Genomic DNA, 27,097 nt, shown 5'->3' on the forward strand with positions numbered 1-27,097 from the left:
CTGCAAAGAAGAGGATTTTCCTGGTTGAGTCTACAATTGGATCGATCGAAAGCATCAGTACTGTACCTGCTCCGGTTCAGCAGGTTTGGCGGCGGCTACGTTCGGGGCGTTCGACGAAGGTTCCAGAAGTCCACCACCGTCTAGCAGAAGATCCGAATCGCTGAGGGTATCCCGTAGAATACTCGGCGGTGAAAAGATCACACCCGAATCGGATATCAGAGATTTGCTCTGCGGATTCAAACGGAAGGGAAATTTGGGGTTTACACTTATTAGACAATGCTGTGGACGCAGAAGTTAACTAGGAGTTGTTTAATTATCAGGATTTTATCAGGTTTACCCGGAATCTTCAAATTATAGCTGACAGTAGATCAACCCTTACGTTACCAACCCCCCTAATGAAACACTCTTTTCGCTATAACTTTTTAGTTTTACAATATTTTTCAAGCAAATGTTGACAAAAGAAGCGCGTATCCTTCTAGGTTAGATATTTGCTAAGGATTGTTGGAATGGTCGCCTGGTTCTGGAGTTATACCGGAATTAAAATGAGTCATTAATGGAATTGACCGTATTGGAAAAAGTAAATTTTCGATGTGAGAACAGTTTAGATTTCAGACCTAAGTGAACTACCCAAGTAACAATCAGCATGCCTTGAAGGTTTATTCATGTTTTATCCTGGTTTTATACGAGCATGTCAAAAAGCTAGTTGTTCTAAATTAGTTTTATGTGGTAGTTTTTTACTTTGAACCTTTGGTGTTCCATAAAACTATCATATAACTTCTGCTATATACATCTTCAGTTAAAGACTTGCAAGTAGACATGAATTGATTTTATCACTTATTATATACCATTTCAATAAAACTTGCATTTGCGGTTGTTTTCGGAGAGATTTATTTTTGTAAACAAGTACACAAAACTGTGAGGCAATGCATAAAACCAACAGAAGTTTTCGTGGCCGTAACATAAACCAAAAAAATGCTGTGATAAAACCGCTAGTTCTATCATGAGCTCAGTTATGACTACCTCAGGAGAGTTAGCCCTATTGGAGGAATCATCAGGAACACAGAGTTTTATCAGAAAAATATGTCGCCTAGCCGGGATAATTTATGTAAATACAGAAAAAATATTACTCAATTTTATGATTTCACGTACAGCTTAAGATCAAATAAAACCATACAACACGTTTCCATCATTTTATTTTGTCAAAAAAAATTACATAATGTCTTTTAAACTCCGCTGTGTTGAAAAAAACCTTTTTTGCACCCGATTCCACCGAGTAAATTAAATGCATTTAACTTCCAAATTATGCATAGTTTGTGAGGCGCACTTAGTTTTTGTCATTAAGGACTGTTCAATAAAACCATTATCAGCTTTTTGCATAACTTTCTAAAGTTATTCTCAAATGTAGGAAAAATATAACATTAAGCAAAATGTTCTTTATTGTGTAACTGAAGCGGTTTACGTAAAACATCAGTAAAAACTCATTTCACAAAATTCGACATAACTTTCCACATACTTAACATGCACATTTTCATGAAGTTTTTAATGTATTGGAATCTTACACTATTCTACTAAAGGTAAAGCTCAATAGTTGGTCAATAATAATTCACCAAGCAGTTCCCAGCTTGATATAGTGAGTTACCTTGTTTTCATAGAAATTATTAAAAAATGTTCATTTAAGTCCTGTGTTGCAATAGCATCATGAATTCGACTAAAAATTTGTCCAGAGTAGTAAAATATTGCTCTCTGAATAATACAGAAGAGAAATTTACTTTTAATTGCATTTTTCATCCTAAATTTAATCCATAAAGATGGTCATATTTAAAAAAAATCATACTTTTTGCTACATTGATGCAGATTTTCGACTCTAGCGAATCTTGTTATTATTTATTTTTAACAAAGTTGGTCCCATGTTATTGTACACCTTATTTAACAATAATCGGATGCAAAGTTTTTATTTCCAACATCATTGCTTTGCAAAATTTGCATTTGGTTGCATTGTTATTTGGAAGAACCTTCAAAGAACCAAACTGTATTGATTACTGTGTCTGTAATGGCGCACAGTAACCAAACCAGCAAATGCTATTAAGAAGCAGTTTTCTGCATTTCAAATCACATTATTCCCACTATCGACTGACTGCATAAAAAAATTGATTATTTTATACTTTCATGCCCTTTTTGCTTTACAATTGAATTTTATTCAAAAAATCGAATGTCACTTGAGACTTTAATCTTCTTCTTCTTCTTCTTGGCGTAACGTCCTCACTGGGACAAAGCCTGCTTCTCAGCTTAGTGTTCTATGAGCACTTCCACAGTTATTAACTGAGAGCTTCCTCTGCCAATGACCATTTTGCATGTGTATATCGTGTGGCAGGCACGAAGATACTCTATGCCCAAGGAAGTCAAGGAAATTTCCTTTACGAAAAGACCCTGGACCGACCGGGAATCGAACCCGTCACCCTCAGCATGGTCATGCTGAATACCCGTGCGTTTACCGCCTCGGCTATATGGGCCCTTTAATATCTCAACATTTAATTTTCCAATTGAGTTGAAATTTTGCCAGAATGTTTATTATTCATGCTGCTGTAGCATGGCGCATACTTTTCTTTTATTAAAAACGATATATTATATGTGAACAGTAATTTTATATATATTTTCAATTTTCAGAAATCGAAAAATTCGCATTATTTAACAATTGACTGATTTTCTTTAAAATAAAACTATTTTTATTCGATTAAAAAAATATTACTATAAAGAAAGGTGATGTACTGAACAACGAATCAAGGGTGGTTAAATTTGAACTACGCGTCTTCTTTCTATAGCCTTGTAAAGTTGTCCGTTTTATAAATTGAACAGTCCTTATCACAGTCACATTCACCACAAATTTTCCGTGGCATGCCTCCTGACACGCATCAAATAGGAAAACAAATCTGAATTCCATATCTGCATCTCTCCAATTGATGGCTGGATAAACAACCAACCATAATTTATTCTGACGATCGAACATTGAGAGTGAATAATAATCAAAACAATTATTTGACAAGTCAGAAGATGGTTTTATTTAGAAGATTCATAAATCTATGATACAACCCGAAATCCTAAGCCGGTTTGCATACGAAGTCCTGTAGACCCTAACAAGACTGGGCCAACTAGCCAGAACGTGGGCTTATTGAGGCATACAAGAACTCGAGAGTATTTTCAAGTCGGCATCAATGGTTTTATGTTTAGGATTTTTGAATCGCTAAAAAACTTTGATAAAATTAAAATTGTTACTTGGGTAAGTACCCTGGAGCCAGTTTTACGGATGTTCCGGGGAACCGGTTTCGGGGTCAATTTTTGAATATGATTCAATAGTACCATCATGCGACACCTCAAACTTCGTGATTTTTCAAGATATATCATTCTGAGCTGTTTTTGTGTTATCCGAAATACTTTCGGCGGGTTTCACGGGAATCGGTTCCGCGGTCCATTTTTCGAAGATAAATGTTGCGATATGATGGTAATGAGTGTGTACGCGCGCGATTCACAAACAGATTAAAATAAACTTTATTGACTAAAAGTACAATTAATAAAACGTGTGAATCACTTGCTATCGCAAAACAAACTGACTGATGACGTTGCTCCTTCTTCGACCTCCACTGACGTTCAGGTGACGTCTCTCAAGCTGACAACTGTCAGCCTTGCAGAGCCCTTGTGGCGAAGTCGTGGAGGGGCTCCCAACACCTCCCCCTTTTAGAAAAGTTGGTAAGGTTCATACCTCACGGGCGGTCTACGAACCCTCGTAGACTGGCGTGTGGGAATCGGTTGATGATTTCGGTTACTTGTGGGACGGCGTTGGGTTTCACGTTGATTGGGTTGCTGAAGTTCTTCAGGCGGGGCAGGTCGTTGCCCGGTCTCCGGCGGTGAGGCCGAACTCAGGCCGCAATCGTCCAGCAAGATGCTCAGAGGGACTTCAGGTTCCGCTGACGACTGTTGATGCTGCAGGTTCTCGGACTGGTAGCGTGTTCTTAGCTGGTTGCAATGCGATCTTATCAGTGTTTGCCTGGACAACAGCCAAACGTTGTACATAACTTTGCCTATGCGTTCCATGACCTGTCCTGCTTCCCAACTCCATTTGTTGTTTCTGAACACCTTAGCCCAAACAAGATCTTTCGAGCTATATGTTCTTTCCTTCGCACCGTGCTTCAAATTGAATTGTTCTTCCTGCTTGGAGTTTTCGTTTTTGTGGTACTGTGTAGGTGGACGCAATAGGGCCAGAGAAGTTCGTACTGGTCTACCAACCAAGAGTTCTGCCGGCGATTTCCCACCAGGTGCGCTGCGACATGGTGTTGACCGATAGCATTGTAGGAAGGTGTCGATAGCTTCATCCAGCGTTTCCCCTCCGGCGGTGATTTTCTTTAGGGATCGTTTAAAGGTGTCTACGAACCTCTCAGCGAGGCCATTCGACTGCGGATGAAAGGGTGCAGTCTTGAGGTGGAGAATGGCATTTTTCTCGCAATACGATTCGAAACTGTCGCTAGTAAATTGTGTGCCGTTATCCGTTACCAGCAATTCAGGAGTTCCGAATCTGGCGAAAATACCCCGAAGCATGCGAACGGTTGCTGTGGTGGTGATTTCCTTGGTTCGTACCACCTCTGGCCATTTGCTGAAGGAATCCACCAAAATTAGATAATACCATCCATCTTGCGGCCCTGCATAGTCCAGATGTACACGTTGCCACGGCTTTTCCGGGGCTGGCCATGACTCGAGAGTTGTTTTCCGGTCGGTTTTTGCCACGGCGGCGCATTCGGTGCAGGTCTTGACAAGTTTGGCAATATCTTCGTCGACGTAGGGCCAGTAGACGTACTGACGGGCGATTGATCGCATTCGTTCCACACCCGGGTGACCTTTGTGGAGCTGTTGGAGCACCCGCTTACGGAACTTTGGAGGAATTACGAGCCGTTCTCCATACATCACGCAATCGGCTACAACGGTGAGCGAATCACGTCGTAGATAGAACTGTTGGACTTGAGGATCAGAGAGATCCGTCTTCTTCGAAGGCCAACTTGTGTTGACGAACCGAATAACTTGCTGTAGAGTGTCATCGGCTCTAGTTTCCGCTTGAATCATCTTGAACGATAGCGGAAAACCTTCCAGGGACTCGTTGATAACGCTTCTGATCGAGCACTCCATTTCGAGATTGGCGATTATGATTTCCTCGTCCGGGCGGATGCGACGATTGATTAATCGAGATAAAACGTCGGCGTGCCCGAAACTGTCGGTTGAAATATAGCGAATTTCAAAATCGTAAAGGAGTAATGTCAATGCCCATCTTTGGAGACGATTGGCCGTGTACGTTGGAATCCCCTTCTTGGACCCGAAAATAGCGAGTAATGGTTTATGATCGGTCTCGAGGGTAAACTTTCGACCGAAAAGCATTCGATGAAAGCGTGTCACGGCAAAAACGAGAGCCAATCCTTCTTTTTCGACCTGACTATAGTTGCTTTCGGCTGATGTCAGGCTCCGGGAAATGTGGTACACAGCCTTGATTGTCCCGTCTGGAAGCTGGTGTGCAATCCTGGCTCCTAATCCGAATGCAGATGCGTCAGCCGATACAATTATAGGCAGCTTGGGGTTGTAGTGCGTGAGGAGTAACGGCGACTGCAGGAGTTCTCGAAATCGATCAAACGATGCTTGGCAAGCGGGCGTCCAATCGAATGTTGTTCCTGCTTTCAACAGTTGATCCATTGGGTGTCGAAGGGAGCGCATGTCCTTGACATATTTGCCATAATAATTTACGGCACCCAAGTAAGAACGAAGTGATGATACGTCGTGCGGGGGTGGCATATTCACGATGGCAGCCGTCTTGTCGGGATCTGGCCGAATCCCGTTTCCGTCCAGGATTTGTCCTAGATGCTTCACCTGCTGCATACCAAAACTGCACTTTTCGATGCGGACGGTGAATCCGTACTCTCGGAGTCGCTGGAGAATACGTTGCAAGTTGCGCTTGTGTTCTTCTTCGTTGCGACCGCCTACCAGGATGTCGTCCAGGTACCCAACCGTGTACTCGAGGCCAGCCAGCATAGCGTCCATCAGCTGTTGGAAGGCACCAGGGGCGGATTTGATCCCTGGCGACAGACGCGTAAACTGGAAGAGGCCTTTATGCGTGTTGATGGTCAGAAGTGGTTGGCTGGTTGGGTCCACCTCTACCTGGAGATACGCATCGGATAAGTCTATGTGACTAAAAATCCGACAGTTGGCCATCTTTGCGAAAATGTCTTCGGGTAAAGGCAATGGGTACTGGTTTGCCTCTAGCACGTTGTTCAGGCCAGTGGAAAAATCGGCACAGATACGAACGGTTCCGTTTGGTTTTCGCACTGCGACAATCGGTGCCGCCCAGTCGCTGAAATCCACCTTCTTCAAGACGCCCAAGCTTTGTAGGCGAAGCAGCTCATCCTCAACTGCCTGTTCCATGGCATAGGCCACGGGACGTTTCGGTCTGAACACTGGCTTAGGATCGCCTTTTAGTACCAGTTTGACGGGAGTCTTGTTGCACAAGCCCATCTCGCTGGTGAAAACCTCGGGAAATTGCGCTTGGAGGGCAACCATTTGCTGGGTTGGTTGCGTTGTTATTTGGTTGCAGAACGATGCAATTGGGTGGTCCCACAAACCAAATAGATCCATCCAGTCTATGCCTACAATGTCGAGAGAAACGTTAGGGCTTGCAACGAAACACTTACCCTCCCGTGTGATGCCGTTGAGGGTAACATTGCATTCCAATTCCGCCACTAGCTGAAGTGGTTCTCCTGACGCTGTCTTGGCGCTGCATGCTGCTGGTTTTGTTTTCGGCCGACCAATTTCGATCCACGACCGATGTGATATGATGGAGATGTCGGACCCTGTGTCCAACTGCAGGCGAAGAGGAACTTTGTTCAGCTGGAGCTCGACGAATTTCCGATGCTGGCTGATGCTTCGGATTGTTACTGTCCTCGCTGATGGTTGATAATGCTTCTTGTTCTTCTTCTTTGTATCCGACGTGCCTGGAGCGTTGCTTGATTTGGACGAGAAACATGCACAGTAGCCTTCGCGGTGCCCATACTTTCCGCAGTCGTTGCACCGATGATCCTTGAACCGGCAGTCTTTGTTGAAGTGCATACCCCCGCATGCCCAACACGGAGTCCTGGGCTGTTCGTGGTTCTTGTCCGAAGGCGCCTGACGCTTCGGTTTCGCTCGCCTGGTATGAGCAATCGCATTCACCGACGATGTACAGCGACGATGTACAGCCTTCCACTAACACCGTGTCCTGTTTTAGGTTGACTAAGCTGTTGCATTGCTCAACAACCTGCTGCAGGGTCAAATCTGCCGATTCGTTGAATTTGTTGATAAGGCGCATCCGAATTTCCGCCTCCTGCTTGGATTTAAGGCCACAAACGTAGATGAGACACTTAAATTGTTCTTCCGTCAACTCCGAAAGCTTGAAGTCGACGCAGGCTTTATTCACCTTACAGGAGTAGGCAAGGTAGTCATCCCCGTCCTCCTTCGTAGTCTGCAGGCAGTTATACCGTCGTCGGAAGGTGGAGACTGTGGCACCGAACAGCGATTTCAGCTTAGCTACCGTTTCCTCAAAGGTGAACTCCCGAGCGAGCTTCGGTAGGATGAAGCTGTTGTATCGCTCATGATCGGGTGGGCTCAGCTTTCGTAGAAGAAGTCGCACTTTTGCAGCGTCATCAAGCTTTCCGGCATCTTTGTCGAATAGGTCGATGTAGCGGGAAAACCAAGCGTCGAATGTGTGCCCATTGTCTTTATCGTAGACGAATTCCGCCATGTTACTTGACAGGGAATCCAGCACCGATTCGTCGCGGGACAAGTTGTTGACGGCAATCTGCGTGGCGGTCAGCTGCTGGGCCAGCTGTCTCATCAGGATCTGCTGGTTATTCAGGATTTGCACCACAGCTTCGGACATGTTTGTCGGCTGCGGCTGTCCTCCTGACGCTGAACCTCCGTTGTTCTCCGCCATTGCACTTTATCCACGGTCTTCCAATCCACAAAAACGCCTTATTTTGGGATGAACGCGCAATGTTTTTCACACGAAATCTTCAAAACCTCGTCGCCACTGTTGCGATATGATGGTAATGAGTGTGTACGCGCGCGATTCACAAACAGATTAAAATAAACTTTATTGACTAAAAGTACAATTAATAAAACGTGTGAATCACTTGCTATCGCAAAACAAACTGACTGATGACGTTGCTCCTTCTTCGACCTCCACTGACGTTCAGGTGACGTCTCTCAAGCTGACAACTGTCAGCCTTGCAGAGCCCTTGTGGCGAAGTCGTGGAGGGGCTCCCAACAATAAATAAACACCATCATGCGACATATCAAACTTCATGATTTTAAAAGTTATAGCATAATATCACCATGATTGGTCATTTAGCATACATTTGGCCATTTCGGAACCGATTTTCTGAGGCCAAGTTTTAAAAATGGTTCAATACTGTCATGCGGCATTTCAAGCATCTCGGTTTTCGAAATACACCATTCTGTGCTAGGTTCACATTGTCCAAAATATTTCTGACCATTTTAGACGCGATATACGGATTTCCCGGAAATCGGTTCCGGTGATTCCGGGATATATTTTTCGAATGTAAGCAAATTTCATCAAACGACACATCAAATTTCATGGTTTTTCAAGATACATCATTCTAAGCTGCTTTTCCTCCCGATTTTTCTTCAATAAACTTCTCTTAGGATTTCTCCAGACATTTCTGATGGGGTTACACTAGAAATTTATGCAGAGATTCTTCTAGCAATCCCTTCTAAGATTTCGCTAGAAATTCTTACTATGGTACTTAAGAGATGAACCAGCCAAGGGCTGAAAGTCTCTATAATAAAGACAAATCAACTCTGATACTTCTCGGAATTCTTCTAGGGATTCCTCAACAAATTTCTATAGCGGTAAGACAATCTTTCTGGGATCCTTCCAGAAGTTCCTGCGGTATTTCTTCAAGGAATTCTTTCAAATAATTTATCCAGGGATTCTTCCAGAATTTCATTAAAGGGATTCCTCCAGAAGCTCCTGTTGGCCTTCCTCCGGGAATTCTAACTGGGATTCCTCAAGAAACTCCTGCTGCATTTCTTCCAGCAATTTCTCCTAGAACTCATCCAGAATTTTTTACTGTAGTAACTTCAGGAATTCTACTAGGGGTCCCTCTAGAATTTTCTACAAGCAATCTTCCTGGGCTTTATCTAGGGATTTTTTCAGGGATTTATCCTGACATTTTATCTAGGGGATTTTTCCAGACATTTCTCATGGGATTTCTCCAAGAACTCCTACTGGTCCTTCTCTATGAAATCCAGCTGGGATTCCCAAAGCAATTCCTATTAGAACTCCTCCAGAAATTCTAACAGTGATACAGTCATAGCACAATTATGGGTCACCCACAATTATGGGTCAATTGCATTTGAATTGCATGGAGAACAGACTGAATAATGATTGTGACAGAGTGACCCATAATTGTGCAATGACTGTACTTCACAAATTTTAGGGATTCTTCTATAGCTTTATCCAGAGCTTCCGCCATATTTTATCCAGAGAATCAATAAAAAACTCCTCCTGGCCTTCCTCCAAGGATTCCTCTAACAACTCCTCCCGCGATTCTTCCAACAATTCCTCGTCTAGAAATGCTAACTATGGTACCTTCAGGAATTCTTCTAGTGGTTCTTATAGGATTTCATCCTGTCATTCTAACTGCAATTCTTCCAGAGTTTCTTTCAAAAGTTCCTCCAGCGATTTCTTCAATGCTTACTTTATGGATTCTTTCAGGAAACCACGATGCTTCCAGGGACTTTTCTAGGTATTCCTGCAGGTATTGTTTCAATGAATTTTACTTTGGATTCCTCCAGGCATTCCTGATGGGGTTCCTCTAGAAATTCCTGCATAGTTTTCTCAAGCAATTCCTCCTAGGATTTCTGCTAAAATTTCTGTAATGATACATCCCAGAATCCTTCCAAGAATTCCTCCAGATATTTGTCCTTAGCTTCTTATAGAAGTTTCTCCGGTGATTTTTACAGGAATTTTTATTCAAGAGATTTAATCTAAGCATTCCCCCATAAATTTCTAATGGGATTCCTCCAAGAACTCCTCTTGGCTTTCCTGCAGGATTTCCAGCGGAAATCCTCAAGCAATTCCTGCTGTGGTTCTAGGACTCCTCCATAAATTCTTACTGTAATACTAGGGGCAAGACAGATCTAACGAGAACAAATCTGTGTTCGAGGTGTTGTTCATAATTCCTAACAGTTCCTCAGAATTTCTCCCATTTATGCCAAAGTGCGATCTGGCACCAATGTCAAACTGCAAAGTGTTGCGTGTGCTGAATGAAAAAGGCAGTTTTAGGGATGTCTTTCAACCAATTTCATCGATCATCGATAAAAAGAGTAACTCAGAATCTCTCAGAGTTGCTCTCGTTTGCACAGTGTCTTGCCCCTAGCTGGAATACCTTCCGGAATTATTCCAAAAATTTCTCCTGGGATTCCTTCAACAACTATTGCTGGGGTGATTCGAGGCAATCTTTCTAGGATTCTTCCAAAAGTTTCTTCGATGTTTGCTCCAGGAATTACTAATATATACCAGGAGGAATGCCTAGAGAAATCCTTGAACAAATCGGTAGATGTATTCTGATTTTAAGGCAATTTCCAGTGAACCCCCATCAGGAATGCCTGTGCAAAATCCTAAGAGAAGCTCATAGAAGAAATATCCACAGGAATCCAACCTACAGAAATCACTAGAAGAATTGAAGAAGGTAGGAGGAAGAGGTATTCCTGGAGGAATCCATGGAAAAGCCCCTGAAGCCCAAACTATTTTTTCCCAGGATTACTACCGAGATTCTTTCAAGTATTTCTCCAGATTTGTTCCAGGAATTTCTCCCGGAATTTCTTTAGAAATTTTGCTTTAGTAGCTATGCAGGATTTAGATCAGGAAATCCTTCCTTCCCTGGATTTTTTCAATGTTTCCTCTCAGATTTTTTTAAAGATTACTGGGATTTTCCGAGATTCTTTGAGAGAATCCTTTCGGGATTCTTTACTTGATTTGTCCGGGGTTCTTGAATAGATTCCTCCATGATTCTTTCATGGATTCCATTAGAGGTTTCTTCCGATATCACTTCAGGTATATCTTTCGGAATTGCCTTATTGATTTTTCCCGAAGTTTTTCTAAAAATTTCTTCGGGTACTCCTCCAGGAGATCCTTTGTTGATATAATTTCAGAATTCCTTCCGACATTCGATTAGGTATTCATCCCGGAGTTCCTTCAGCGATTCCTTTTAGGTTTCCTTTCGGAATTCTTCCATTGATTTTTTCCGAGTGTCCAGCAGGGATTGCTCCCGCAATTGCTACCATGTCTCTTTCAGGAATTTCTACTATGATTCTTCGAGGGACTCCTTCAGGGCTTCTTCCATTTTTTTGGCGATATATGCTAGGGTTGCTCCCGGACTTCCTTTAGGGACTCCTCCCCAGATTCCTTCATTGATATTCGCGAAGCTTGTTAAGGGATTCCTCCTACGATTCCTTAACAGAATTTTTAGGGATTCCTCCCAGGATTTTTTCTGGCCTTTGTCCTGGAATTTCTTCAGGGGTTTCTTCAGAATGCTGCATCGATTTTTTTCGGATTTTTTTAGCAGGATTACTCCAGGCATTTCGCCAAAGATACCTTCGTAGATGTCTTCAAAAATTTCCCGGATTTTTTTCCGAAAATTCTTCCGAAATTCTTTTAGAGGTTCGTTCCCTCCAGGGATTCTTCAAGGGATTGACCACGGGATTTTTTTTCCTTCCGGGATCTTTACAATGATAACTTCAGCAATTTCTTTCAGGATTCCTCCAGGAACTCCCTCTAGGATTTGTCCCGGGCTTCCACCAGAGATTCTTTCAGATATTTCTCAAATAATCTTTTACGGAATCCTCCCGAGATTCTTTCATGGATTCCTCTCGGAATTTCAGGGATTTCTGCAGGATTTTCTAAAGGGCTACATGCAGGATTTTTTCATGGATTCCTCCCTGAATTTTTGTCTTATGCTTCTTTTGATTCCTCCCTGGATTCTTTACCGAAAGTTTCAGAAATTTCTTCCATAATTTTTCAGATTTCCTCCCGTGATTCCTTCCGGTGTTGCTCCTAGGATTTTTCCTGGGAGTTTCAGAGTCTGAATTCTTCCAGATTTTTTTTCCAGGATCCCTGTTACGAGTACTCCATGAATGGAAAGTGGAGGGCTGACTTTGATAGTGTACTGAACCATTGTATTAAGTAAGCCGTAATGTACCCTGACAGTCCTTTTCCTGTTTTTTTTTTGAGTAATTATCATCTCTTTTACTAGATTTCAGTATAGAACAGAACGTAACAGAAGTTAATGATAGTATAAAATCTGTACTGAAATAGAGCTTGTGATGATTTTGAGAGGTTCTAGACGAATTTTTTACAATAGGTCGAGGAGCGCAGTGGATAAGATGAGTAAATCTGGTAGCAAATAAGTTACTCGTTGTACTCGTTATTGGGCGTGACCGAGAATAGAGAGCGGCAGCCTCAAGTCTATGTATGAACGCACCATACTTTGCGCACCTAGGGCCTAACTTTGCGCACTTTTCAATAAATCATCCATAATATTGTTGGTTCATTATGTAACATTTTTCCTAGACGACTAGCTAGTGATTGTTGGCTAGTATGGTATGTGGGGGCAAGATGGGTCAGGGGGCAAGATGGGTCAGTACCGTTTTCAATCGCACAATATATGTTTTGAATCTTTCAATAATTTTCCCAGATGAACGACGGGGATACACAAAAAAGTGGTATATTGTTTTGAAAATTCTATACGTTCCTCGCACAGAAAAAAAAAACAAAATATTTTTTGTTATACTCCTTATGCTATACATTCCATATATCTACGTGTATTGTGTAGACGGGGCAAGATGGGTCACCCTAATTTTTCGGTATGCTTGTATAGTTTTTGACAATGTTTTATTTTTCATGGAAAGGCTATTCTGTGACCTACATTATCGAAGCGATGAGAGCACTGAAAATTTGAGAACATATTTTTTAAATTTTCCTTAAAAAAATATAGGTTTTCAAAGTCCGTTTATGGCTACCCGAACAAAAATCTTCTAGTTCTGAGAATAATCTACCGATATGTTTCAACACTTTCTTCATGTAATCTGTACGTCTATGAAGCTTAGATGTATAGAGAAAAACTAGCCCAAGTAACACACATGTTATATAAAAGTTACGACAGCGCAAGTTTTGGTTGTATAGAAGTTTATTTTACGTTATTTCAACACAATGTTAGAATTACGTAAAATAAACTTCTATACAACCAAAACTTGCGCTGTCGTAACTCTATTATAACATGTGTGTTGCTTGGGAGAAGATATAGTATTTTTTGTTGGAGGAAAATCGAGTTTTCTTATAGCTGACCCCTAAGTTAACCAACTTTACTTTGCAGATAGTTAAAAAACTCGCCGTTCGAGGCTAAACTTGATGCAAAGAACATCAAATCGGGTTAGGGGTCCATATATGTACTAACTCTTCAAAGACAGGTAAGTCCTGGTATGCAAGGAACATACTAGAATCCTTATTACTGAACATATGTTCCATTATTGGAATGGTATTGCTGCTAATGTTAAAACCCGGGTTCTAAACTTCTTACTGGGGAGAATTTAGCAGTAAAACAAGGGTGATGCTAGGTTTCCGATGCATGGCCAATATCAGTACTCTTGTTTTGTTTTCTAAGAAAACAAAACAAAAACTGTATCAAAATCGATACTTTATTGCCCCTCAATGGCAATTGAGTAATGCGACATGCACTACACTAAGGATACGGGTAATGTCACAATAGATCTAAAAACTGGTCGCAGTGACAAACCCGAACAGGAATTAAAAAAAAAATAGCTGACCCATCTTGCCCCCGTTAAAATGAGGTGGGGCAAGATGGGTCATGTTTTGAAAATTGTTTGTCAAGAAGCAGGTTTCAAACTTTATTACCTTTTTATACTCTTATATCATAGCTGACAAGTGTATCTGAGAGTCGTGGTAGAATACAGAGAAATGCGATTTATATTCAGAAAGTTATAGGGGTCCATTTCTTAGGTGACCCATCCTGCCCCCACTTACCATATAAATATAAGTTTGTAGTGTCTACCTAATGGTTGTGTGCATAGGATATCTACCTACATGAAATACTATTCATTACAGTACCTAAATGTCTAGGTATGATTCATTATGTCTACCTAAGGTGGTATAAATGCGGGTGGTGATTGGACCACACAGCAAAGACTGCACAAGCCTTGGACTTGTCAACATCTTTAATATTCTTCTTTTGAAGGATATAAAAGTGGCGACGAGGATCAAGGAACGTGTAATTTCTTTTGAGTTATTCCGAAATTATTTCCTTTTGGTTTTCAGGTTGTTGTAATAACAAATTGTTATTTTTGTGGAGAACGAAATTGTTCTTTTATGGTTTGCCATTATGTTGTGAACAGAATGTTCTTTTTGGCCGAAGTTGCATTGACGAAATTGTCTTTTTGTTTTAGTAATAACGATATGTTATTTTTGTGGTGAACGAAATCGTTCTTTTGTGGCGGAATTGTCACATGTTATGTTTTGGTGAATGGATTTGTGTTATTTGTACTTTTTGGTAAAGTTGCCGATATTGGGATGACGAAATCGTCTTTTTGTTTTTGTAGTTTTGTTAGCGAACGGAAATGTTCTTTGAAAGTGTTTTGAAACTCGTCAGTTCATTTGTGCTATTATTATTTTGATGATGACTCTGAGGTTTCTAAAGGGGAAAGGACTGTAGTGTCTACCTAATGGTTGTGTGCATAGGATATCTACCTACATGAAATACTATTCATTACAGTACCTAAATGTCTAGGTATGATTCATTATGTCTACCTAAGGTGGTATAAATGCGGGTGGTGATTGGACCACACAGCAAAGACTGCACAAGCCTTGGACTTGTCAACATCTTTAATATTCTTCTTTTGAAGGATATAAAAAAGTTTAGGAAATATTACCAGTCAAGGAGTTAGTGCTCACTAAAATGCGTAATGTTTGGTATTGCGCAAAGTATGATGCTTACATGTTATGATAACTCGATGTTTTGCAAATAAAGTAAGTAGAAGTTCTGTAGAAGCTACAGCAAAATATAAAACATTTTTTTATTGAGGGTACTCACTAAACAGATTAAATTGCTGCGTAAGCCATGATTTTCTGCTTATTTGAAATGTTTCATGATTTTGCTAATGAAATAATCAAAGATTGCCTTGGTGATCACGATGTTTAATCAGTTTAATCAGTTTACGCTGTTAAGTGAATCCCCCTATTAGGGGTGATCGGGGCAATATGGGCCACCTAAGGAAATCGTTCTGAAATGCACAGAAAAACTCAATAAATAATTATTTTAATGTAATTAAACCATGCTTAGGAGTGTTTCCCTTCATATTGCGTCGATAAATTATGGAAAAAACTTTTTGTTAATTGTTGGGAAATACTTTTGAAAACCATTTATTTTCATGTAAGGGAGCACTTACAAATTACGTAGCATTTTTGGCAAATTTTCTATACTCCCTCCCCATCCGTAATTTGTTTTCCCATACCTAATACCGTCAGTGTACCAGTAGCCGCTCATGACCCAATAGCCGCTCACTGTTGCAAAAATCAAGTTTACACGCATAAATACACTCTTTTCGGTGCTGATATCGTTACACAATATAAATTAGACGAGAGCAAAGCCATTTTATGCAATATTTACTGGATATCATAAATTTTAAAAACAAAACAATAATTTTTTTTGAGCGGCTATTGGGCCCAAAAAAAGCTGTAGGTAATTTCATGTGTTCCAATAACCGCTCACGCAAAAAAATACGTCAAAATCGTCAAATCTGCCGATTTTAGTACACAGTGTGTTTAACCCCTATTATACACTCCTGCGGAACAGAAAAAAATAATTGTAAAAACATAGAGTTGCAAAAATAATGCACTTTTCCGCAGAAGTCTATTTAAAAGATGGTATAAATTTGTTCATGAGCGGAATTAGGACCACTTTGGTCTCACACCAAATGTAATAAAATCATACTTTTTTGAAAAGTTCTACATAATTCTTGATTTGTATCTGATTGTACTTAGATTGAACTAACATAAAATGGAAAAACATTACAAATTGGCTCAACAGTCATTCAACAGATGATGTTTTTCTGCGAAACTGGCCTTAGATGAGCGGAATCTGGTACCCTGATGGTACATGGCTCGTAGCAATATCAAGGACTCCCCCTCCCCCTCCAATGCTACATCATTTATGGACGGTTCCTTGAACAACCTTCCTTGTCCGTTGCCAAAGAGGATGTCGTTCCAAGCGAAGACCGTAAATATACGATTTCATTGGACGTTTCAGATTGGGATGTAATTTGTGGTGGCGCCTGTGTCTCGGCGGCGTTCAGGCTGTTATGTGACCATTTTTTTGTTCCGGTCGTCGCTTGTAACGTCACACCAGTATTGAACCATGGTTCTGCAGATAATGTTCATGTTTTGACAGCAAAATTTTGAGGTTAGGTTACAAAATAAAACCGATCATATTGGTCCGAGCAGGTATGACCATATTGCCCCGTAGAGACTAGTTTCGGAAAATTATTGTTTTATTGTAATTTCAGTTTCGAAAAAATGCAGACTTGTTCACAAACTGCTCAGTAATAGTAGGAGTATCAACTGTAATGGAATATTTACCTGGACAGTAGGGAGTTATCTGTTAAAAGCTTATTTTGGAGTTTTAAATCTTATAACATTTTGGCGTTCGAAGCAGAAATTTGCAATTTCCATAATATTTGCATTTCAGAATCGATTTTAGGTACGGTTTCTACAGTGAGACATGATTGAAGCATACTATAAAAGATCCTAGGGCTTTGAATTGAACAAAACTTGATAATAAGGCCAAATTCGGGGTGGCTCATATTGCCCCGTATGGTCATATTGCCCCTACTACCCCTAAGTTTTCTGAGAACTTTGAATGAGATTGGTTGAGGTTTTAAGTAAATAATGAACTAATACTTGAAGAATCTCAGAATGATTCTCTAAGGCACATTAGGAAGATTATCGCAAAAACAGTACCGTAAACCGGGGTCAAATTGATCTTCGGGTCGAAATTGATCAGGCGTTTTTCGGTTAGAAAAAACATATTTTTAATATTTTTCTTTTAAGCATCGTGCTGTTGGAATCTGATTCCTCATGCTATTTGTAAGGAAACTATTGAAAAAATGCTTTATCTTCTTGAAAAGCGACTGATCAATTTCAACCCGGAGATCAATTTGACCCCGGTTTACGGTACCTAGTAGAAAGTTAATGGACAATTTGTAAAACTTCTTGGACATTGCACACACAATGTATAGGATGATAGGATAGGATGCTGCTAGAATTATATGAGGAAAAAAGTGGTTATTCTAGAAGGAATCCAGGAAGCTCTGCAAGAACAGATTTAATTTTAAAGGGCGCCTGTGTTATTATTTGGCATTAAGGTCACTTGGCATAAATACATTAGGCATAACGGTCATTTGGCATAATGGACACTTGGCATAACAAAGAAGGGTACATATCGAATATGCTAAATGATCGTAATAACAAATATGTTTATTCCAAATGACCTTATGCCACACGACCTTATGTCCAATGACTTTATGCCAAGTGTCCCGCTCCCGTTTGGAGGTTATGGTTTTCAGTCAGGGATGAATAGCTGAATGAAAAGCATTAGAGATTATATAAACATCCTCAGTCAGTCAGTCGAGTCCTCAACAATGTTTTCTGATAATTCACTAGACCATTTTGTAAGCAATTTTTGAACTTTTTTCAATACTGATTTCATACCTATAGTTCGAAACTCACCGGTGTTTCCGCGAAGAAACTCATGTCGGAGTTTTCCCAATTTTGCGAAAAGGCAGCCTTCTTCGTTCGTGGAGATTGCGCAACCGGAAGCGTCCGTTCCTTCCCGCCAGCTCCCCGAGGCTGTGAGGCGTCGCCCGTACGCTTATCGCCACCGTTGTTGGTAACAGTACTATCCGGGTCGTTCCCACTGCTGCCGGAGTGTTCTTTGGCCTGTTCGTTACTCATGATTTCCGCAATGTCTTCGCCTAACCGCGCCGGACTGGGCGGGATGTAGCTGCAAGATTAGATTTGAGATGATTTAATTTTTGTTAAAGTTTTTAACCAGATGTCACACTTACACTTCGGATCGCTTCTTTCCAAACTCCGCCAGAGCGTTTTTGAACGGTGTGGGAGTTCGAGGTTCCAACGTTTTGGCGTCTTTCAGAGGGGTTTTAATGGGACCTCTACTGCTGCCGTCGTCCTCGGCGGTTTCTTTTTTATGATTTTGTGCATCCTTTGGAGGAATCGGAGTACTCAGTAGACTAGTGTCGTTAGTCTGAAAGGGTCACAGATACAGTTAGACTTTCATTTTGGAAGTATAGGCGTGACTAATAAAAGCGTTAATAATACAACTTAACAAACAAAAAACGTACTTTAAAGGTAGCCCTCTTGACCGGAGTGCTCGCCGGAAGCTGATCAAACGAAACATTCAAGCTGGGTGAGTTCAAGAACTGACTGGGTGAAAAGGGAAGCGGTTTGATGGGGGTGACGGTCGGTGACATGAGGTGCCTTTCATTATGATGGTGGTGCTCGTCACGTGCTTGCTGTTGCTGCTGTTGTTGTTGTTGATGGTGTTGATGGTGCGTCTGACTCGAGGCAGTGGTGTTCAGAGCTTGGCTGGCGGCCGTCGTTACCTGGAGCAGCTGTAGCTGACGTTGCTGCTGGTGTGCCAACATAATCTGCTGCTGGAGGTCGTTCTGCAAGGAATTTGTCGACGTGGCTTATTTATCAAGTATCTACCAGGATCAAGTTACATCTTCGTATTTGCTGCTGCATTTTTTGTTTTCATTTACAATTATGTAGGTAAATGGACGTTACGATACGTTAATGATGGATTTCGAATTATCACAGATAACAGACGTTTATGCTTATATTGGCAATGTGTGTAAAAATGCTCAACAGCCATTTTGTATGTAACGAGCAGCTGAAACTCATGTGGCAATCATTTAGAGATGGCGCAGTGATCGATAGTCAGTGATCGCTTTCAAGATTGCATGCACTACGCAATTTTACATTCAAGATTGTATTCGATCTTGAATGAAACTGGAACTTTGAACTATTCTTGCATTCAAGTTAGATGTAATGTCGCAATAAGTTGAGTAGATGGCGGTAGTGAGCCAACGTATATCGTTTTGAATATTTACACAGGATTCTGCGAAAAATTTGTACTAGCATAAACATCTGTTATCTGTGGAATTATCGAATCAACCAGTATTATTACATGGAAGCTATAACGCCTGAACATTGAACTCTGTTTTTCCGCGATAGATTGATAAGCGTAAAAATAATAGTGTAAGAACACAAAATTTCACATAAATGAAACGAAGGTAGTGCATGCAAAACAACAAAACGATAAAAAATAAGCAATACGTATCAATAGCAAATAATCTTACCATTTCGTTCTCGTCCCGAAACTTTCGCTTCCGTCGCAGAATGCTTGGTGTGTTGATTTTGAACTTCCGGTCCTTTCCGTCCGCATCGTTTCCGCTAAGCAGATCACTAAAGTCCACATTGGTAGGCGTGTACGGCTGAAGGTTATTGTTATTATTGCTACTATTGCTGAGAGCATGGTTGAGGTTGTTGTTGTTATTGTTGTTGCTGTTAGCAATCACTTTGGCATTGACGAAGGTGGCCCGTCCCGTCGAGTACAGCGGCGCAATGACGAATTGCTTCTCGCTGGTGGCATTGGGCATCGGCGAAATGAGGAAATCGCCCTGTTCCGTGGACACGGCAATCGTTCCGCCATCCTTGTCGAGCGAATCCTCGTTCATACTGTCGACCGATGCCTTCTTTCGGTTATTGCAAATGATGTTTCTCAAACTGACCTGCCCGCTGAGCGACTGCTGTGAACTGGTTTGATTCGATTGGCCGGAGCCGGACTGGTTCTGTTGATTTTGACTGCTGTTGGTTTTGGGTTTGCGACGAGTCGCTTCGGGTCCTTCGTACTTTCGACGCATCGTCGAGTTCCAATGGTTTTTGATGGCGTTATCAGTACGGCCAGGTAGCAGCTTGGCAATCTTTGCCCACTGATTGCCCCACTGCAGATGCGCCTGGTAGATGATGGTATCCTCCTCTTCCGTCCAGGCAGTCTTTTTGATGTTTGGATTCAGGTGGTTGTGCCACCGCTCTCGGCATTGTTTGCCGATGCGACCCCGAAGGTGTCGCGCGATGAGGGTCCATTTTTTGGGTCCATACTTGGTAACCAGTTCGACGACTTTGTCGTCTTCCTGTTGGGAAAAGAAGAGATACATCATTTAGCAAACAACATTGAACGTTGTGGCATGGATCGAAATGATATGTGGAGGTTTTATGCAACTGTCAATGGTGCCCGGCACCACGCTGTGCTAAAATAGCGTAGATCAGTTTTAACGGGCAACAACTAAAATAAATAAATAATTTCAGCCCTTGTTTAAATAAAATTACAAATTCAAAATAATCCTCTATCTATCAAAACAGCCCGCGTATTTTTTTTTATTTTGCGTTAACTTATTCATTCTGTTCTGTTCTTCCAACTTTGCAACAGAAAACAATACATGAACATCTTGTACGACTCTACTGATAGCTAAAAAATCCGTATGCAAATTAATTGAAAAATAATACAAACCTAAAACCTGTCCGGTTTGAATGAAATCTACAATCTGTCATCCCAAGAAACAGATCCTGAAGAAAATTGGGCGAAACTAGCTAAACTAATAAGTCTAAATCATTTGACATCGTTCAATGTACTTTTCCGACATTGACTGTAGAGATATCTAGAATGCCATGTAAAAGATCAAATATTCAATATTCAATGCCATGTAAAATATAAATATCAAATAAAATAGCATTTACACATTGGAAATTATGTATGTAAATCGTTTGTTTAATGGCTAGTTTCCACTTCGTACGTAGGTACTGTGAAAAAAATAGGACAAGTAATAATCAAGTAATGATTCCGCTTCAAAATCTTCATATAGGGTAAATGTTCCAATAGTGGTGCTATTAGTAGCTCCTTGTACTAAAATAATTGAATAAAATTGATAATACCACAAAATAAAAAGTCTGAAAACGTTAATCGATAGTTTTTCACTTAAATTTGCTAGAAAAAATGTAAAAACCATTATTTATTTCAGTTTTTGCTTATAAATCACTTGCACCAACTATAGGTACACGGTTCCTATTATGGAGGTAAAATTTAACATTGGTTCCTATAGTGGTGCATTCCATTGAATTCCTACGGGACCCACCACTATAGGAACACTACCACCACTATAGGTGCAAAGGAGCAAAAAAGTCAAGGAAAATAATTATTTAAAATAGGTTTTCCGCCAAATCATGAACACAAAACTGAATTAATGTTATTAATTAGGTATGATGCATCTATTAAAAATGCCATTTGCAAGCTTTTTCGTCGAAATAGTGCTAAATTGCCACTACCACCACTATTGGTACTACCTCCACTAAGGGAGCTTTTACCCTAGTAGATCTTCATATAAAAAATGCTAAATAAGTGACAGATGCTTCATCCTCATTCACGCTATCACGCTAAGCTCAGCTTACCCATAAATGCGTAGTTCATTTACCCATATTTGAGTTTTGCATGCAAAACCTATTTTATGGGTAAATTATACCGCTAAATATAGGTAATGTTTACTCATATTGTGATCAAAGTAACTTTACCCATATATGGGTAAATTATATGCTTACTAAGTTTTATGCTTACTTATCCAGAGAAAGGAGAATCATCGCTAGAATGTCATTTTATTTTTCTTCCAGCTTGTCGCCAACTTTCCGATGAACACCAGCCAAAGTGAAAGAGGTCCAAATCGGCCCTTCTGAACGCGCTCAGAATGGTCAACATTCTCGTCTACGATTTGTCTTGGAGCTATTAGGTCCGGCGAGACAACTACCGGAGTCCCCTTGTTGAATTGCCCGGTCCGGCGGAAAATCCCTTCAGAACAGAAACGTCACCATCTACCCCCAGCGAGAACTACACTGGAAACGTCTGGTCCGACAGAATAAGCTCCCGGCAAGGCTCCCGGATTAATACCCTCAACGATAGCCTGCTATCTGGCCAAGGAAGTGAGTATTCAGCACACTTACAGAAAAGGGAGAATCCCTGCTAAATCGTTCTTTTTCTTCCACTTTCTCAGTCGTCAGCAACTTTCCGATGAGCGCCTGTCGAATTGAAGTACCCAGATCCAAATCGGTCCTTCTGGACGGGCTGAGAATCGATCCGACGGAACAACTTTTTGCGTCCCCGTCTTGTTGGAATGGCCCAGTTTGGCAGAACCCCCCTACCGGAATAGGAACGTCCCCGGCGAACTCCAGCCGAATTGAAAGACGTCCAAATCGGTTCTTCCGGACACGCTGGGAACGGTCTGGTGGAACAACATTCCCGCCTACGATTTCTTGGAATTATTATGTCCAGCGGAACAATTATCGGTGTCCCCGTATTTTTGGAATCGCCCGGTCCGGCGGAAAACCCCTTCTATAACAGAAATATCACTGACTACCCCCAGCGAGAACCGCACTGGAAACGTCAGGTACAGCTTCCGGATTAAAACCCTCAACGATAGCCACTAGGTCAAGATAGTGAGTATTCAGCACACCTCCAGAAAAGGGAGAAATCCAGCTACAACGTTCTTTTTCTTCTACTTTTTCAGCTATCGGCAACTTTCCGGTGAACTTCTATCGAATTGAAGAAGGTTCAAATCGATCCCTCTGGACGGGCTGAGATTAACCGATCCGGCCGGACAACTTTTGGCGTCCCCGTCTTGTTGGAATAGCCGGGTCCGGCGAAAAATCCCTACCGGTATTGAAACCAGAGAAGAATACGGAAATAAGAAGTGAGCGCGGCTTACCACGTGATTAGTTATGTGAATAAATAAATAAATAAAAGATAAAACGCGTTATTTTCATGTTTACTTTGACATTTTTCCGAAACGAAAGATTTTGAACTTAGCATTCAATAAGGCTCCTATATTTTTTGTGAAATAGCGTTTTTTTACCCAAATTTGCGTAAATTCAATAACTCATATATGGGTAAATATTACTTATATTATTCGTAGACGCATCATACCCAAATATGGGTAAAGTGCCTTTACCCATAAAATGCGAATGTGCACTTTTCGACGATTATGGGTAAAATTTACCCATATTTGGGTAACCTGACCTTAGCGTGTAGGTGAACCAGTTCATCTACACTCAGCCAAATAACCTTAAGAGGCCCAACTTATGAAAAGGCCTTTAAGTAATTCATGGACTTATCCACCGATGAACCGAATTCATCGCGGTCCGAGAATTTTGACACTAGAGCGGGGCCGTTCCAATCAGAATTGGACGATTCTGATTGGAACAGACCCCGCTCTAGTGTCAAAATTCTCGGACCGCGATGAATTTGGTTCATCGGTGGATAAGTCCATGATTCGGATGAATTTCATAAGGTCGACATATGACGTAAAATCGTCTCACAGTTTGGCTTTTTTTATGTTTAGCAACATGGTATTCTCAAGCGTCGGTAGCCGCGGGGATAAAACACGGGCTCGGTGATCCCGACGTTCATGGATCGAATCCAGTCTGCATCATTTTAAGATTTGTTTGTTCTTTTCATAAGTCTATCTTATGAAATTTGTCATAGCAAGCACGATCAATTTTCATAAGGTATTCTTATGGTATCCACAAGTTTTAGTTATAGCAAATTTTCCTCGCTGTAGCCTATATCCTCGCCTTTGGCGATTTTCAAACGATACCGATCTGGTTTTATTTCTGCTGTTCTTTGTTGTGCTGTGATTGTGACTAGTTTAATCTTGCCTAGTTTGGGTAGTGGCTACGGTTAGGATAGCTCAGATCAATCTTCAGCATAAAAGAACAGCAACGATCAATCTTTGCAGACTTATGCAAAATGGTACAGCCCAAGTGGTCTTAGTTCAAGAACCTTACCTTCGTAAGGGGAATTTCTATCTAGGAACCCGGAGTTTGCTACTTTTAGTAAACATGAAATGGCAAACTCGCGTGTCATGCCTCGAGCCTGTGTGCTTGTCAACAACGCAATAGTTGCTACACTCATCTCTGAACTAACCACCAGAGATGTATGTGCTATCACAATTGATGTATCTGTTGGAAACCTCAACAGGGAATACGTCTGTTGTTCCGTTTATTTACTGAATGATGAACCATCCCCTACGGATGCTTTCACACACGTCATCGCATACTGTACTTCAAAAGGCCTTCCACTAATTGTTGTCAGTGATGCTAATGCTCACCAGTCACCATATAATCTGGGGCAGCTCAGACATTAACTTGAGAGACTCCAGTTTGTTGGATTACTTAAGTAGTACACTGCCTATGATCGCATAACTGTCCCATATGAATAGGAAATCCAGCAAATATGGGACTGATATGCGATCATAGGCAGTACAGATCTTGCATTACTTAGCATAGGCAACCGCTAGAGAGGAAGTGTTAGACATAACGTTTTGCTCTAGTAGAATTAGTCACGACCAATTGGCATGTGTCAGATGAAGAATCTTTTTTGAACATTTGAATGTTACTTCGCAAACATTGCGTTTCAGGAATCCCCGGTCAACAAACTGGGATCTTTATACTGATTTGGTTGCGGCCAAATTTCATGGATACTCACTATCCATTGACACTCCAAGTGATTTAGATGATGCCGTTGAAACTACAACGACCTTCATCATGGAAGCTTTTAAAGAAGCATGCCCTCTACGGTCTGTGAAGATCACAAGAGAAACCCCTTGGTGGAACTCCGATCTGGCGAAACTCAGGAAACAATGTAGAAAGAGTTGGAACAGACAACGTTCGGCTGGTTCGGCTCGCAAGGCCTACAGGAAAGCTCTCCGGTCTGCTGAACGATCCGGCTGGAAAAACCTTTGTACAAATGTTTCCAGTTTGATGACTTCACTCAACAAAACAAAGTTAAACAAAATCTTTGCAAAATCTAAGGATTTCCGAGTGAACGAACTTCGTTTGCCAAATATCGATCTGATTTCCTGTGATGAGGAAGTTCTTCGGATGAACCTGATGTCTTTTCTTGTAGTTATGATTCCCTGGCCTCGGCTCGGAGTATTGTAACTATAGAATCGATTGAGTGGGTACTTAATAGCTTTGCTCCTTTCAAATCTCCCGGAGCAGATGGGATTTATCCTATTTTGCTTCAGAATAAGGGATTTGATTATTTCAAACATATTAAAAAAAATACTTGTTTGCAGTTTTGCTACAGGGTATATTCCCAAATCCTGGCGGGATATTACTGTAAAGTTTATTCCGAAAGTGGGTCGTGCGTCGTATGAAGAAGCAAAGAGTTTCAGACATATCAGTTTGACCTCTTTTCTTCTGAAATGCTTAGTACGCATTGTGGATCATCACATCCGTGATGTTCATCTGGCCAACGTGCCTCTTCACGTGAACCAACATGCCTACCAATCTGGTAAGTCCACTGTGACTCTTTTACACAAGGTTGTTTAAGATATCGAGAAAGCATTCGCTCAAAAGCAATCCTGCTTGGGTGTTTTCTTAGATATCGAGGGTGCCTTTCGATGCCATATTGGAAGCCGCACGGGGTCATGGTATATCTCTAATGATTTCCAATTGGATTCATCAAATGCTCAAAAACCGACATCTCTTCTCGACATTGCGTCAATAAGGGGCGATTAGGAAATTGAGTGTTTGTGGATGCCCCCAAGGGGGAGTCTTGTAACCACTTTTGTGGAATCTCGTAGCAGATACGGCAACTACGGCATTGCCTTAACTACTACTATTGAGGCAACTCAATAATAGCGGTTTCCCTACTTATGGTTTTTTCCGACGACTATCTAACATTGTTAGTCGGTATGTGTATCAGCACCTTTTTCGACCTGATGCAAAGTGCCCTTCAGGTAGTTGAGGGTTGGTGTCGCCAATATGGCCTTTCGGTTAATCCGAATAAAACATCTATTGCTCTTTTTACGGAAAGTCGAAACCATAATGGCGTTCGACCTATGCGTCTCTTTGATTCTGAAATCGATGTGACTGAACAGGTAAAGTACGTTGATTCCAAGCTTTCCTGGACACCTCACATTGAGTTCATAATCAAGAAAGCTTGTATGGCCATCTCTAAGGCTGCGGCCAGAGTGGACGCGTCACGCGACGCGACGCGGTGCGGCGCGTTTTTGACGCGGCTTCCAACGCGACTTGATAGCCACAGTGAACGCGGTGCAACGCGTCTGTTCGTAAAACAAACTGAAAAGTTTTCATAATTTCCTCCACCTTTACACATGAATACTGACCATAACTATTTTATTTAGTAAATATTTTATTAAACTCACCATAGTTATTTTATCTTTCAAATTACAACAAACGGTGAGAAGTTTTGTTAAGATTTTTTGGATATTGGATCACTTCACACCATCAATGTATAATTTCCAACTCGGGTTGCAGAGACAGTTTGTGACAGGTTCGCCTTGACAACCAGTAGCACACAATCAAAGCGAGCTGTCTCCTCTCTATCGGTTTGAAAGCCATAGCATTTCAACAGTTTTCTAGAGTTATCTAATGAAAAATTTCCAGGAGATATGTGATTATTGTGCTCAACCTAAAATTAAAAATGAATAATTTATCTAAATTTACCTTCAACTGCTATTTATTTCAGATGATTCAGAAGAGGTATACATTTGGGACAATGGTGATTCCCTAACCTCAAATCTACCCGTCCTACAGGTACAAATTTTGAAATTTTATGAACAAGTGTGCTTGTAGTCAGAGCTACCACAGGGTTGTATACGTATAAAATGGCACCCCTTCGTTTATTTTTAAACTGCAATGCAATGGAACAAATTTGTTAACTCAAAAATAGTATATTTTTATTTTGAAACAATTTTTTAAGCCTACAGCCCTAGTAGAATACTTCGAGATAGTAAAATAAACGAGAGGGTGCCAACCGTTTTTGTGCATGAAACATGGGTAGGGGTAATGTGA

The 27,097-nt window shown here is 41.1% G+C and overlaps 1 protein-coding gene across 5 annotated transcripts in view; it reads right to left on the reverse strand.

The window, feature by feature from the left end:
• Positions 1-27,097, reverse strand: part of LOC109432696 (myb protein) — a 69,567-nt gene that overhangs the window by 859 nt on the left and 41,611 nt on the right. For 4 of the 5 annotated variants that reach the window (XM_019709081.3, XM_062849955.1, XM_019709088.3 and 1 more), the window contains exons 4-8: positions 19,534-20,367; positions 18,514-18,837; positions 18,220-18,416; positions 17,882-18,155; positions 67-228 (exon numbers count right to left, since the gene is read on the reverse strand). In XM_019709081.3, coding sequence (XP_019564626.2) covers positions 67-228; positions 17,882-18,155; positions 18,220-18,416; positions 18,514-18,837; positions 19,534-20,367 — 1,791 coding nt within the window. The remainder of the gene's footprint in view (positions 1-66; positions 229-17,881; positions 18,156-18,219; positions 18,417-18,513; positions 18,838-19,533; positions 20,368-27,097) is intronic. The other variant, XM_019709096.3, reaches the window with a different exon arrangement.

Source organism: Aedes albopictus, chromosome 2 (genome assembly GCF_035046485.1).
Source record: "Aedes albopictus strain Foshan chromosome 2, AalbF5, whole genome shotgun sequence".
NCBI classification, from domain to species: domain Eukaryota; kingdom Metazoa; phylum Arthropoda; class Insecta; order Diptera; family Culicidae; genus Aedes; species Aedes albopictus.